Source organism: Eublepharis macularius, chromosome 15, assembly GCF_028583425.1.
Source record: "Eublepharis macularius isolate TG4126 chromosome 15, MPM_Emac_v1.0, whole genome shotgun sequence".
Classification (NCBI taxonomy): domain Eukaryota; kingdom Metazoa; phylum Chordata; class Lepidosauria; order Squamata; family Eublepharidae; genus Eublepharis; species Eublepharis macularius.
In genome coordinates this window covers 54,732,661-54,748,368 of record NC_072804.1, presented here as the reverse complement: position 1 = coordinate 54,748,368, position 15,708 = coordinate 54,732,661, and the positions used below count along the sequence as shown (strand labels likewise).

The 15,708-nt window shown below is 48.2% G+C and overlaps 1 protein-coding gene across 1 annotated transcript in view; it reads left to right on the top strand.

Moving 5' to 3' along the window:
- Positions 1-2,421: 2,421 nt before the first annotated feature.
- RASGRP4 (RAS guanyl releasing protein 4) overlaps positions 2,422-15,708 on the top strand; it is a 30,496-nt gene continuing 17,209 nt past the window's right edge. Inside the window, 8 exon segments of the mRNA XM_054998955.1 lie at positions 2,422-2,499; positions 5,325-5,527; positions 6,536-6,641; positions 7,737-7,799; positions 7,932-8,063; positions 10,114-10,267; positions 12,503-12,676; positions 13,451-13,567. Of these exon segments, the coding sequence (XP_054854930.1) occupies positions 2,477-2,499; positions 5,325-5,527; positions 6,536-6,641; positions 7,737-7,799; positions 7,932-8,063; positions 10,114-10,267; positions 12,503-12,676; positions 13,451-13,567 (972 nt within the window). The 5' untranslated portion in view covers positions 2,422-2,476.

Genomic DNA, 15,708 nt, shown 5'->3' with positions numbered 1-15,708 from the left:
CAAGTTTGTGCAAGCCACTACTCCAATCCACTCACCTGGTTCGGGCTGAGTTTCCCGGGTCGGACATGAACTCCAATGCTGCGGAGGTAGTGGACGATAGCACGGGAAAGCTCCTCCTTTTCTAGGGTAGGCATAGCTTTTATGCCACTAACTATCACACATTACAAACCTGAATAATCTGGAAACCTGATTTCAGGATCCCCTCTTCTTCCCACAATTAAAAAAAAATATACACTCTGATCTTGTGTTTCGGTTTGCAAAGAAACAGGCCACGAACTCACCAAAATACCCCACCCGCAACCACAAGCCAGGCCTGCCTCAGTAAAAGGACTTTAAAAGACAACTATATTTTCCCACTGCTGTTGAGATTAATTAAGCCCCTTCTTTGGCTGGCTCCCCCAGTGACTTCTGTTCCCTTCCGAGGCGAAAGATGCCCTCAAAGGCCTTTCAAAACCCTTAACTCTGCCCCTAAAACTTTTTTTGCCAGATCCAGTTTAAAATCCTCATCTCTGAAATGCCTCCATTTGCCCACAATTTGGCTTCCTCGGAGACCATCTTCCCCCCCCAAAAGCAGGCTTTGGTCTGCAACCAGTCCCCACCTCCAGCCCACTTTGGGGATGGGAAAAAAAGGCATAGAAGCAAACTGGGAAATGGCCCTTTTATCAATTTTCTCTGGGAGGCAAAGACAATGTTTAAAGGGACACACACCTCCCGCAACGGAAGGACTGAATCCTAGACTGAGTTTGGGGAAAGTAATTTCCAGTGGTTAGAGGGCTACATTCAAAGGAAGCGGAACAGAAAAGCTTGAGTTCCATTTCCTAGCTGGGGCTGCCAACTCTGGGTTGGGAAATTCCTGCAGATTTGAGAGTAGATTGAAGGGAGGGTAGAGTTTGGGAAAGAGCTCAGCTGTCAGTTGCAAATCAGCAGTCTTTTTCTGATCTTGCTTTGTAGTTATCTGCAGGATAACTACTACTTTTAGGTCAGGATGGAACTGAATGTCCTGGAAGGTGAAAATGTCCCCCCTCCCACCACACTGGTTTTTGGTTTCTGACGTCAGACTTATGTCCATTAATTCTTTGCCGAAGGGACTGGCCACTTTGTCCAATGTAGAGGGTGGAGGGGCATTGCAGGCACGTGAAGACGTAAATCACATTCGAGGAAGAGCAGGAGTATGAACCGGAGATGGTATGGCTGATATTGTTGGGTCCACTCAGTTGCCAACCTAAATGTAGCAATTATCCTGTCTCAGGTAGTAGGTGTGGAGAAATCAGGCCTGCTATTGTCATTCTCTGTCTATTAGTATAATGGGACAGGTGCTTGTATATATTACTTGAAGTATATGAATTTTAAATAATGTATTTTATCTTGCTTTATGTCCTGATTTTATCTGTATCACTGGTCCAATGACCGTTACAATAAAATTCATTCATTTACCTGCTATTGTCATTCGGCATCTGAAATTACTCCACTCTCCGGCCGATTCCGCACGGCTTACCTGAAGCCGGAATGTTGCGGAATGTCCACAATGTTCCGGCTTCAGGTAAGCCGTGCGGAATCGGCCTCCAAGATATAAGGACAGATGGACTCCCATTCTAGCTGTATCTGAAGAAGTGAGCTGACTCACAAAAGCTCATACCCTACCACAAATTGTGTTAGTCTTATAGGTGCTACTGGGCCATTTCCAGATGGCTTACCTGAAGCCGCTCCATGCCGCAATGTGGTGGATCGTGCCAGGGAAAATGTGAAATATCGCGTTTTCTCGTGCGAGTTTTGCGCGACGTCGAGCAAAACTCGCGCGAGAAAACGCGATATTTCACGTTTTCCCCGGCACGATCCACAACATTGCGGCATGGAGCGGCTTCAGGTAAGCCATCTGGAAACGGCCCTGGACTCTTGCTCTTTTCTACTGCTACAGACAGACTAACAGGGCTACCCATCTTGATCTATCTCAATGGAAATCACTTGTAATTCCAGGAGAACTCCAGATGCCGCCTGGAGGCTGGCAACCCCTCTTGTGCTGCCCAATTGCCACCCTTTTCCTTTCTGGCTTTACTGGCTTTGTGGCAAGCAGCAGTTCAGATGGAGTCAGAAGGGGCCCGCTTTACCTGTTGAATTTCTGCTTGCCTGGCCTCCATCAAGGGCACAGGGATCCTGCTGGTTCAAAGAAACAAACAGAGCCCACCCCAAATTGCTGCTCTGCTATCAAAGCCTCAAGTCAGTGCTCCATTCCTATCTCTTCCTTGCACGCGTGCATACAGACACCCATCGCATGAGCAGTTCCCTTTTACTCCACTTCAGCTTAAAAGCAACAAGTTCATTTTTTGACTCAGCCGCCTTGCCGAGAGTGCTGTGTTCTACGGTACGCCTCTCCTTGGGTTGGGCCAGCACCTGGCAGAGAGACTTCTGCAAGGACAGGAAAGAGGCACCTACGGCAAAGCCCAGGTTGGAACTGTGACTTTGGAGAAGGATTTGCGCCATGATCCGAAGAGAGAGCAAGAGGTAAGCTGCACTGCCAGTGTCATCTTGCATTTTTGCTCCTTCATTTAGTTCTCTTTCTAGATTTTAAAAATGCTTCCTTCTGTCTGTCGCGACACAAAAATGCAGCATTCTCCCAGGAGACTGTTTCAGTAGTTCTCGTTCTTGCTGGCACAGTAAAGAGTTTCACAGTAGGCAGAAACTCAACAGGGGATGCCTCATCCCTGTGATTGCAATCTCATGCTCCCAGGATTAAATCGCTGCCCACCCAGCTCAGGATGTAGGGAATCTGCCCTGGAAAAGGATGTAACTATTGGCTCTTTTGACTAAGAGCTAAGCTAGAAGGGACGAATTACACTTGAATGGCAAGTGAACAGACTCACGGGTGTTCCTCCCTGTTCACTTGCGCTCCACTTGCAGTCCACCCTCCAAAGCAGCCAATTTCTCCAGGGGAACTGATCTTTATGGTCCGGAGATCAGTTGTAATACCGGGAGATCTCCAGCCACCACTAGGAGGTTGGCAACCTTAGTTCAAAGGCTCACCTGTCCGAACATGGGCCACTGATTTTGTGGCGATGTTTCTCGGGCAGCCCTTGCTCTGAAGCCTCTAACACTTGAGTTCTAACCACAACAAATCCAAGAAAACCAGAGCAGGGCCATTTCCACACCACTTATCTTCATCCGGAATGCTGTGGAAAGTCACGTCAAAACTACGGAAGATAGCGTCTTCTTGCACGAGAAGACGCTATCTTCCACGTTTTTTTCACAGCGTTCCGGCTGAAGGTAAGTAGTGTGGAAACGGCCCAGGTGCCTATTTTATATTCCTGTATCAGAGCATCACGTATGTCCAGAGCTTCTCTTTTGGATGCTTTAAAGCTGAACGGTACAAGTCCGTCTTTCTCATTCCGCTTGCAGTTCCAAATCTTTCAGCATCGTCAATTGGGCAGGCTGAGATATTGCAGAGGTCTGCTTCGGAAGCTCCAGTCTAATAACGTGTACCTTAAGAGCCTTGCAGGAGAACGTGTAAAGGAGCTGGTTCCTCATGGTTGGGGCAGGGGGCCCAGGTGTGACAATAACAAAAGACAGGCCAAATCTGACCTGGTGCGAAGCTGGGAAGAGACTTCAAAGGAGGAGAGAGCTTGGCCTCCTCACATGCAGAGGTAGGAGGATGCAGCCCATGCCTGCAAGGAAGTTGGGCAAAAGAGAGGAAGTCCCTGGTAGAATTCAAGACTTCCAAATATAGCTGCTGGCTGATTGGTTTGCTTTCAGATGCAAGGGACGGGGTGGGGGGAAGTGTGCTTGCATGTGGGGAAATGCGGAAGCGCTGGGGAAGTTAAGAGTGATCCAAGGGTTACAGAAAGGTCTGAAAGGCCTACTTCAGATTCTGTAGGGTCGTCGCCATCTCCAGGTTGGGACATTCCTGGGGATTTGGGATGGTGGTGCGAGTTTTACGCAACATCGTGCAAAACTCGCGCGAGAAAATGCGCTATTTCACGTTTTCTCCGGCACGAGCCGCGACGTTGCAGCATGGAGAGGCAGAAGGTAAGCTGCCTGGAAACGGCCCCTGTCTGGTCAATTTGTTAAGCTAGGACAGGAGAGTCCTGGGTTCAAATCCTCACTCCGCCGTGAACGTGACCAGTTGATCTCAGATCAGTCATTTTTTCTCAGCCTAGCTTACCGGCAGAGTCTTGAAACAGTCATATAGCAGGAAAGGAAGACCAGTGTCCACTACTCTGACCTTCTGGGAAGAAGGACAAGATCCAAAATGTATACATGAATAAAAGAACAAATAATTCCTGATCTCATTTTTTACTCTCATTTTGACTTTGGGGTATGCTTGGTTAAAATGTGGCCAGTTTGAGTGGCTAGACTTGTAATTTCTTAGGGCCAATTCACTCCCTGGGGTCTTTAGCAGCCCTATCTGTGTACTCTTTCAAGTCCTGATGCATTTCAACGCATGTACATGAACGCATGCGCATTGTGCACCATATGCCCTGCTAGGTCAAAGACTGCACTGCTGAGATATGTTTCCTTGATAACTTATCATAGGTCTTTGTAGTGTCCTTTAAGTCAACAAACAAAGAACCTTGGCATTTAAACTAGGGTAAGAGAGGCTATTGCAGGCAACCAGCTAAAAAGAGCCTTCTCAATGAGTAACGGCTACATTGTTGGGAAAATCTTGGGAATGGGGTGATGGTGGTGATTTAAGGCACCATTCTTCCAGATTCAGATATTCCAAGCTTGCTTTTTTTATACATATGAATTTAAATCAGACACAAGTCTCTCTATATGAGACATCTTACATGAGAACGCTCAAGTGTAGGGAGATGCAATGTTAGCTGGGACGTGTAGTTTAAAAAGACAGAGCCTGTCTACACAAGGTAGTTTTAAAAGTCAGAGCAGGCAGAGATGGCTCCTCAGAGGGTTTGTTAATTTAATCTTTGGGAGGTGAAATTGACAGAGCCTTCTGGAGGCGAAGATGAAATTAACAAACCCTCTGAGGAGTGATCTCTGCCTGCTCTGTCTTCTTAAACTGCGCTTCCCAGCTAATATTGTGTCTCCCTACACTTGAGCATCCTCGTATAAGATGTCTCATGTAGAGAAACTCAATAGTTCTATCCCATCTTTCCCTCTAAAAACAGAGGCCCAAGGAGGCTTACAAAACGTGTTCAACAGCATAGAACAAGGATGGACTAAATTTTTCACTTACGGGAAAGATTCGAGTGGTCACTGCCTTGGTGGGCCACTGGTGGCCAAGAGCAAGCTGAGACAAGTAGTCCGTGTGCTGCTGCTGCTGCTGGTTGCTCAGCTCTACTCAGGGACCAGTTTGAGAGTTTTGCCCTTTGCAGGAAATTGCGGACAGAAGCCCACAACCCAACAGATGCTGCCCCCCTCCTGGGCTCTGGCAAGATCCACCGGCGGAAGAGCCGACGCCGGATGACCTGTCCTAACCCCAGGGAAATCAACCAAGCATTGGCTTCCATTACACTAGGAGAACTGAACCGTTCCTGCACATTAGATGACTTGATTGAGAAATGCCTTCGCTCCTTTGGTAACTGAAGGGTGGGTGGGTGAGGGAGTGGGACCTTTCCCTTATAATAATAACATTCAGTTTATATACCGCCCTTCAGGACAACTTAATGCCCACTCAGAGCGGTTTACAAAGTATGTCATTATTATCCCCACAACAGCAAACACCCTGTGAGGTGGGTGGGGCTGAGAGAGTTCTGAAAGAGCTGTGACTAGCCCAAGTTCGCCCAGCTGGCTTCAAGTGGAGGAGTGGGGAATCAAACCCGGCTCTCCAGATTAGAGTCCCGTGCTCTTAACCACTACACCAAACTGGCTCTCAAGCACATTCAATGGGACTTTTGTGATTTTATTTGGTATTCCTCTGATGTGACTCCATCTGGGAGTATCCCAGCTGCCCACTTGAAAAGGACTTTCATCCCCGTTTCCCCTTAAAACCAGCTTAACCACAGAGAGAATATCTGGGCAAGCCATCATTCCTGTAACCAGGCAGAGTCAAGTAAATCAAGAGCGTTTCTGGCCAGTAAGAAAACAACAGACCAGAGACTTCAATGCACCTCAATGGTGCTAATTAACTGTAATGCATTTTCATCTACAACTATTGGGTACTTTCTGCCGTTGAGCTATGGGACCTTTAGGGTCATCTCTAAGCTGGAATCCATTCCACTTTCAATGCTGTAGATCCAGACAAGTTAGCCGTATTAGTCTGTAGCTGCAAAATGTAAAGGGTCCAGTAGTACTTTTAAGACTAACCAACTTTATTGTAGCATAAGCTTTTGCTATCTAGGCCACAGCTATACAGCCCAGAAAATCCACAACAACCATTTTGCTATCCATCTTCGTCAAATTCATCTGATAGCTGTGGTTCTCAAAAGCTTATGCTACAGTAAAGTTGGTTAGTCTTAAAGGTGTTACTGGACTCTTTACTATTTTTCAATGCTGTGTTGACAATCCTGTCTTCAGTACGTCTTTGCAGCCCAGCTTTTCTTCTCCTCGGCCCCAAATAATTCTGCTTAACCCTTTCCTTTTCTAGATTTGGATGGGAACCTGTGCACCAGTGATTTCATGGTAAACATGACGCTGACAGTCCACAGCTGGGTCGTGCCATCAGCAGAGCTGGCTCGCCGCCTCTTGACTCTATATCCTTTGTTTGGGTACCCTTGTTGCCCTTTCATCCACAACACGAAAACACCTCGGTAGCATTGGAAAGGGGTTCCGGTATCAAGACTGGGGAGATGGTGCCAGAAGTGGGACACTTTGAGTCCCTGTCTGCACATTTCAGCACTCTCAGAGTGTGCCGTTGCAGATACAGGCAGCAATTCCACCATCTCTGAATTTTCCTCTTAAAACAAGCGACCTCTGGTAAGCAGAGGTGGTCAGAGAGCAAAGTTCCTTGCCAACACACACTGACCTGTGAATGACCGCACCGTAGCCATCAAAAATTGTTACATTTATATTGGAATCCTCAACCAGGTTTTAGAAGCTGATTGAACAATCCTGCCTTCTCCCCAGGTGCCCTTGGAGTATTTCTTCTGGGTGGGGGATGAGAATTTCTTGCACAAGAATTCCTTAGCCTTTTGAAACTGAATGTAGACCCAGAAGGGTTACAGCTCCTTGCAGGACTCAACACTATCAGTTAATCGATTTAAAACAGGTAGCATAGATAGGATGGGCTCCAGCCGGTGGCGAGTGCAGGTAATGCCACAGCCCCTTGGCTGGCCCTGCCCACCAGCGTCACCCCACAAGGTGGCAACAGTGCAAGAAAATAATGCTCAATTGCAGAGTCTGCCCCTTCCGAGTTAAGGGGGAGACCATGAACCAAGCTACAAGTGATGAATGACACACAGAGCCAAGCTACAAGTGACGAATGACGCTTGCCTGGCAAGTGAACAGACTCACGTGTCTTCCTCCCTGTTCACTTGCCATTCACTTGTGCTCCATTTGAGCAAGTGAACAGGGAGGAAGACACGTGAGTCTGTTCACTGGCCAGGCAAGTGTCATTCGTCACTTGTAGCTTGGCTCTCTATGGGAGAAATGCTTTGCTTGTCAAGCTCAGAATCTTGGGACATGCCCTCGCTTCCGAATGGTTTCATCTTTTAACCTTTGGCTTTAAGTTTACTCCTAAAGGAATGTAGGAGGGAAGTGGGTTCGAGGTGCGAATGGCCAGGCTTTCTGCATGCCGGGCTTCTTTCCCCAAAGCTATGCACAACTGAAGCCTTAACTCAACGTCCTACATACCAGGAAGCGTCCCGGGAGAAGCGGCCGGAACACCAGCTCCGAATCTGTCACTTCCTCCGGTCTGAGTTCTCCCCGCTTCCCCTGTCCTCCCACCCCACCACCGCTATTCCTGGCCGGGCACACCCGTGGGTCTCCACCACCTGGCAGTTCTCTGCATAGTTCAAGCTGAACCATCTCCTTTCTGGCTTCAGGTACTGGCTCCTCCACTACCCCGAGGCCTTCCGGGTGGACCTGCACTTGGAAGAGGCTGTGGCTGAGATTTGGGAGGTGGTGAAGAAGGAGGACCAGGAGGCGCACTGCCAGCTGCTCGATATCTCCAACACGTGAGTGGTGCACACACACACACCCCAGCTCCAGAATCAAACCCTGCAATGGAATGGCTCAGGGGAGGGGGAAGAAAGGGAGATGCCAACCAGCAGGTATCCTTGGAGGATATTGCTATGGAGTGAACGGGAAGAGTTGTGCTCACTAAAACAGCCCAAGTAAAAGACTGAGCAGTCTGTTCAGAGGCCGCAGTGGCTATTGGTTTGGCCAAGGGGCTCCCCCATGCAGCCGTGGCTCGGCTGGCTAGCGGCATTGCAGGAAAGTGGCCCACTGGGGATTTCCTGCGAAGTTAAAGGGCGGATCCAGCCCTGCTCACGATCCACAATTTGGCATTTACCCCATTCTTTCCCAGCTGCCTGACCTTGCCGAGAACGACATTGGGCACCTGCTGTTCTAACAGAATTTTACCATTAAGTAAGAAATCCCTGTAGCTCTTTGGTGCCATTCTTGTAAGTGCGTGCACATACGAAAGTTCAAAGACCCGCAGAAATAAGAACAGGGCTTTTTTTCAGCCGGAACGCGGGGGGAACGGAGTTCCAGAACCTCTTGAAAATGGTCACATGGCTGGTGGCTCCACCCCCTGATCTCCAGACAGAGGGGAGTTGAGATTGCTCTCAGCGCCGCTTGGTGGTGCGGAGGGCAATCTCAACTCCCCTCTGTCTGGAGATCAGGGGGCGGGGCCACCAGCCATGTGACCATTTTCTCCAAGGGCAGCCCACTGAGTTCCACCACCTCTTTCCCCAGAAAAAAGCCCTGAATAAGACTCTTTTAGAGAGAGAAATGGTGACTCTCTATGGGTTTTGGGGGGGGATGTACCAGAATAATTAAGTTTTTCTTACCTAACAGAGATCTCTCTCTGTGGCTGTCATTTGATTGTGTAAAGTGACTCCAAGGGTGCTTTGGAAGGGACCCTTCAGGCTAACGCCCCATTTCCCTCCTCCCCACCAATTAATCCCCATATCATGGTTTCAGTAGAAGCTACACCCTCTGTTCTACTCTCACAACAACCCTGTGAGTTAGGATAAGGCAAGAGAGCAACTGGCTCGGGGTCACTCGTGAGTTTCGTGGCTGTGTACCTGGATTTGAACCCAAGACTTTCTGTTCCAGGTCTGACACTCTACCACACTGACACATTGCTCTGCACTACAAGACCCAGGGAGTTCTGGCTTTCTGGATTCTGACATTTATGAATCACGCCTAGGAAACCCTCAGGAATCTTGGCTCTCAATTCCACCTCCCACCCCCAAGAGAGAACCCAGGAGTTCGGGCTCCCTGATGCCTTTCCCTCTTTATGGCATGGTGCTAAACTAGGACTAGAGAGAGCAGCCGTCAGATGTGAGGAAGTGAGGGCATGTCAGTGCCCGCCCCACTCTGCCATTAAGCTCAGTGGTCATCCTTGCACCAAGCAGCCCAACCTACTCTGCAGGGTTGTTGTAAGCATCAAGTGGTGGAAGGAAGGAACTGCATACCACAGTCCTGACCTGCCAAGGAAAGGAAGGAGAAAAATGCAATAGAATAACCCAGCCATGCTAATGTGTTTAGCGTGCCTTTCTTCCTTCCATCCCTTTTGCATTTCTGGGTAAGGGCTCATAAGAACATAAGAGAAGCCATGTTGGATCAGGCCAGTGGCCCATCCAGTCCAACACTCTGTGTCACACAGTGGCCAAAAAAACAGGTGTCATCAGGAGGTCTGCCAGTGGGGGACACTAGAAGCCCTCCAACTGATTGCCCCCCCCAAACAGAGCAGAATACAGAGCATCACTGCCCTAGACAGAGAGTTCCATCTATATCTTGTGGCTAATAGCCACTGATGGACCTCTGCTCCATATGTTTATCCAATCCCCTCTTGAAACTGTCTATGCTTGAAGCTGCCACCACCTCCTGGGGCAGTGAATTCCATGTGTTAATCACTCTTTGGGCAAAGAAGTACTTCCCTTTATCCGTTCGAACCCGCCTGCTCAGCAGTGCTCCTCTGAGCATGCCAAGGGCTCCTCTGAACACACTTCGAGTCCCAACCTATCTTGGCTTTCCTTCCCTGTCTCCCTCCAGCCGTGCCTACACGTGGAACCGTTCGCTCAGCTACCAAAGCAGCCCCGGCTGTGGCAAGAAGCGGAAGGTGTCTCTACTTTTCGACCACCTCGACGCAGGCGAGTTGGCCAACCACCTCAGTTACCTGGAGTTCAAGGCCTTCTGCCGCATCTCGGTAGGGAACGGCCAGCACCAGCGAGAATCGTTGTACAGATAGGCCCGGCAGCTGCGCAGGCTTCCGGACTAGCCCAGGCATTCCTTCTGTCTGTAGGCTTCCCTGGGTAGCCTGGGCTGTCTCTTGGGGACAGTGGTAATAGCAGCCACCCATCTAGGGCTTGCAAATGTGATTTCATTTCTATCCTATGTGGAGGTGGGGGGAGGTCTGCCAGGTGAGAGATGAGCAGAAGAGGTTTGCCATTGCCTGCCTCCGGAGAACAACCCTTGGTGTTCTCCCATCCGTGTACTAACTAACCAGTGCCCACCCTGTTTAGCTTCTAAGATCTGATGAGATTAGGGCTGTTTCCACACTACTTACCTTCATCCGGAGCGCTGCAGAATGTCACGAAAAAAGCACGGAAGATAGCGTCTGCTCGCATGAGAAGACGCTATCTTCCATGGTTTTTTTGCGGCATTCCGCAGCATTCTGGATGAAGGTAAGTAGTGTGGAAACGGCCTAGTTTAGGCTGGGCCATCCAGGTCAGGTTTGTTTGTTTGTTTGTTTGTTTGTTTCAATTATATTTTATTAATAATTTTTCAGCAAATCAAAATAGGGGGAAGAGAGGGGGGAAAGGGAAAGAAGCAAAAAAATATTATATAGTGTGCTTACAACAGTACTCTACATATCATTTAGTATTACACATCAGTAGACGATGATAGTTGAAAGCAATTACCTTAAAGCCTTTATATCCTTAATACACTCACATCTTTATGCTTACTTTTAGCCCAATCATAGAATAAAGGCCCAGCAATGTCCTCTTCCATTTGTCCTTTCAGTACTGAAGTCAGTTTATCCATTTCTGCACTTTCCATTATCTTCACCACTAGTTCTTCTTGCGTAGGTATTATTTGACGTTTCCAGTAATATGCAAATAAGATTCTAGCGGCCGTTACTGCATATATATTGTAAAATATTTCTGATCCTTACTAAATTCATCAGAGACGCAATTCAACAAAAACAACTCTGGTTTAAAGGGTATTGACACCTGTAAAATTGCTTAAAGTAACGTGTGAACCATTACCCAAAATTTATGTATGCCTTTACAAGTCTACCACATGTGGCAGAATGTTCCTGTATGTTTCACACCAACAACTACTTGACACATTTTAATACATTTTAGCCAGTCTATCCGGTGTTAAGTACCATCTGTAAAACTTCTTATATAAATTCTCTTTAAACGTAATCGACTTAGTTATAGGTTTCTTACTTTCTTTATGTATTAGCTGTTAGCATAATCCCCCATTCATTTGGGGTGCTAACTTTAACTAATGAGATTTGGGTCCAGTAACACCTTAAAGAGCAACTAGATTTCCAGGGTAGGAGCTTTCATACCCTGGAAATCCACTCATTGGCCAGTATCTACCCACCCTACCCAACAGAGTTCGAAGCCTCCCTCCAACTGACATGGCTGTTCCTCCTGTGAAAGAGCCACTCCAGCTGGAGGCCCGCTTCTGAGCAGAGCAGTAGCAAACAAGCCAGTACATCTGAAGAAATAAGTCCAGAAAAGCTTATTCTGTAATAAAATCTTGTTAATCTTAAAGGTGTCACCCACCCTGCCCCGGATAGCCTAGGTGAGCCTGATCTCGTCAGATCTCAGAAGCTAAGCAGGGTTGGCCTTGGTTATTAATTGGATGGGAGACCTCCAAGGAAGACCAGGGTTGCAGAACCAGGAAATGGCACACCACTTCTGTTAGTCTCTTGCCATGAAAACTCCACCAGGGGTTGCCAGAAGTCAGCTATGACTTGATGGCACTCTCCACCACCATAGGTGCCACCCAACTCCTGTTTGTCTAAGCTCTCCAACCAAACAGCGCTATCAGGAAACGGGTTCAATTAGCTTCTATTGATCCGGCATCTGCAACCGTTAAAAAACATTAGCCCAAAAGACTCCTCCCCACCCCCGCCAATTCCTATCAGGTGTTAATTACTTAACAGAGTTTCCTACTTCAAGATGTCGTGACAGCCACTCCTTTTAAAAAGGATTAGACAGATTGATGGAGAAGTCTATATTGAGCCATTGTAGTTAAATAGAGCCTCCAAATCCAGAGGCAGTGTACCTCTAAATAATGGGTTGTGATGGCCTGCTTGATAAGTTCCTTTGTGGGCCATCTGGTTGGAAGCTAAACATTGGATGCAGGTGACCTTTGGTCCGATTCAACAAGGCAAATTCTTCTGTTCTTATATGCTGGGCAGTACCTGGACTTCCAGAGTTATGTTTTACACGGCTCGGTCTGTGGCAGTCCGGCCCTGGAGCGTTCCATCGCCCTCTGCAACAGCATCTCCCAGTGGGTGCAAGTCATGATCCTTAACCGTCCGACACCCCAACAGCGAGCAGAAGTCTTCACCAAGTTCATCCACGTTACTCAGGTGAGGCTGCATTTTCTTGCTTTGGGGGCAGCACAATAGGGGTGGTGGGTGGGATGGGAATGTAGGGAAGAAACAGGCTGGTGTCTCCGTTACCGGTTCCTCAGGAGTTAATGCTTAACCAGCAACAGTCCCTAAAACCAGATGATGGGATCTAAAATTATGATGTTTTAATAATTATGATCGATACCATTGTCTTTATCCTTATGTATATTAACATGTTGTGCTTCGCTCTGGGCCCGCTCATGGGAAGAGGGGACTAAAAGTCTAATAAAATAAATAAAATAAATATTGGGGTTGCTAGCTCTCGAAGTAAACAATGAGACCTGGGTAGGCTCCGAAGGCCTTGTTAGTGAGTGGACCTCAGAGCAAAAGAAAACAGGAGACTGAGAAATGGGGGAGGGGGGGTAGCCTGGCCCTGCTTTTCTGGCACCCACCCCTCCCCCAAATTTAAAAATCAGTGCAAGGCTGTGAGTCTCTTTATTTTCCGTGAAAGGTTGTGATTCATTGGTAATCCTATCCAGAACCAAAATCTCACCCCCCAACCCTCTACCCAAGTACTTGCTGGCTGGCAAGTGCCTCTGAGCATATTCACAGCACGGTGGCACTGAGATATCCCCAGACAACACACTTCTGATGGGCAAGACATAAGCCATGAATGATCCCTTCTTTATTCAGGACTGGGAGTTCGGGGACACGTTGGATTCTCTTTCTTCCCAATAACCATACCATACCCTCTTCCTTCCTCCCCGCTTTCTATCTTTTCTCTTGTTACAGAAGTTAAGATTGTTGCAGAATTTCAGCACACTCATGGCAGTTGTGGGGGGTCTGTGCCACACTGCTATATCCCGCCTCAAGGAAACCCACGCTCTCCTGCCCTCTGAGGTCACCAAGGTAGGGTATCTGGGGCTAAAAGAAATACACCTCAATATACTGCGTTGGTCAGGCCCTGCCTGGAGTACGGTGTGCAGTAGGGGTGTGCAAGCCAAAAATTTTCGGCTATAGCCGAAAGTAGAAAGCCGAAAGAAGATTCTCTATCGTTAAAGCCGAAAGCCGAAACAAGAATCTCTTTCGGCTTTCGGCTTTCGGGATTCTTTCGGCATTATTTCGGCATTCTTTCGGCTTTTTTCTAAGGGAAAATGCCTCCGTCTTCCAGGACGCCTGGAGGAGGCATTTTCCCACCGAATAAGCCCAAAATTGGTGGGGACCTTCCTCTAACCCTTCTCTAACAACCACCCAAGTTTCAGACAGATTGGACTTTGGGGGGCCATGTTATGGCCCCCCAAAGCAGGTCCCCCCATCCTCCCATAAGAAAGCGAAGGAGCAGCATATTGTTAGCGTGCTGCTGCTAATCTTTCTTCATTATTTCCTATGGGGAAAAAATGAAGAGGCAGGCTTCCTTTGCCAGGGGTGGCATTTTGCATGCAAAATGCCCCCTCACCCTCAGGGGCCCTTCTCCCACCCCTCCTCCCACCCCCCACCAAGGCTCAGCCTGCTCCCACTTGGGGGGGCCATTTCATGGCCTCCCCAAGTAGGTGCTCTAATCTCTACCACTGACAGCTGGGGGAGGCTTGTGTTGCCAGGGGTGGCATTTTGCATGCAAAATGCCCCCCAACCCTCTGGGGCCCTTCTCCCACCCCTCCTCCCACCCCCCACCAAGGCTCAGCCTGCTCCCACTTGGGGGGGCCATTTCATGGCCTCCCCAAGTAGGTGCTCTGCTCTCATCTCTACCACTGACAGCTGGGGGAGGCTTGTCTTGCCAGGGGTGGCATTTTGCATGCAAAATGCCCCCCAGCCCTCTGGGGCCCTTCTCCCACCCTTCCTCCCACTCCCCACCAAGGCTCAGACTGCTCCCACTTGGGGGGGGCATTTCATGGCCTCCCCAAGTAGGTCCTCTCAGCCCCTAAAGTCCACCCCTTACAGCCCCACACAAACCCAATTCCCCCCCAGCTGCCACACACAGACCCAAATCCCCACATTAGCCCCTCACAGACCCAAATCCACCCCCACCTGCCCCACACCCATAACCCCAGGAACAGGCTGGCAAAGGCCAGCCCTCTCCCTTTGTTCCCTATGCTGGGAACTTCTAAACTCTCTTTCCCTGGGCAATTCTGCACAGCCCAGGGGTGCCACAATGGCGGGCACACTTCTGAGTGCCAGCTGGTCCCTGTGAAAGAGCACCTGAACCACAGACACCCTCCCTCAAATTCCCCCACCACCTACAGAGATGGCTGGCCAGCCAGCCCCATTGTTCCCTATGATGGGAACCAACTGCACAACAAAGAATAAAACAAGAACAACACAAAATAAAGTTTAAAAAAATTATTTTCTCCCTTCCAAAGTACAAGTAGGCAAAGCATTATGACACATTACACCAGCAGTCCCCCACACAGAAAAATTAAAACAAAACTCACTTAACATCAGAGAATCACAAAACACGATTCCTGTCAAAAACACTTTATTTCTTGAACAGCTTTAGGTTACACAGCAGGGGGGAACACCAAAGGGCATGGCAGCACTATCTTACACAAAAATAACACAACTCACTTAACATCAGAGAATCACAAAAGCACAATTCCTGTCAAAAACACTTTATTTCTTGAACAGCTTTAGGCTACACAGCAGGGGGGGAACACCAAAGGGCATGGAAGCAGTATCTTACACAAAAATAACACAACTCACTTCACATTAAAGAATCACCCCAAAAAATTGCTGTCAAAAGCACTTTATTTCTGTAACTGCTTTAGGTTACACAGTAGGAAGGCACCACAGAGCAGGAAAGCAGTGTACTACACAAAAATAACACAACTCACTTCACATCAGAGAATCACACAAACACAATTGCTGTCAAAAACGGTGAAGTGGGTTGTATCATTTTTTGTAGTACATTGCTATCATGCCCTGTTGTGCCCTCCTACTGTGTAACCTAAAGCTGTTCAAGAAATAAAGTGTTTTTGCCAGGAATTGTGTTTTTGTGATTCTCTGATGTTAAGTGAGTTGTGTTATTTTTGTGTAAGATAGTGCTGCCATGCCCT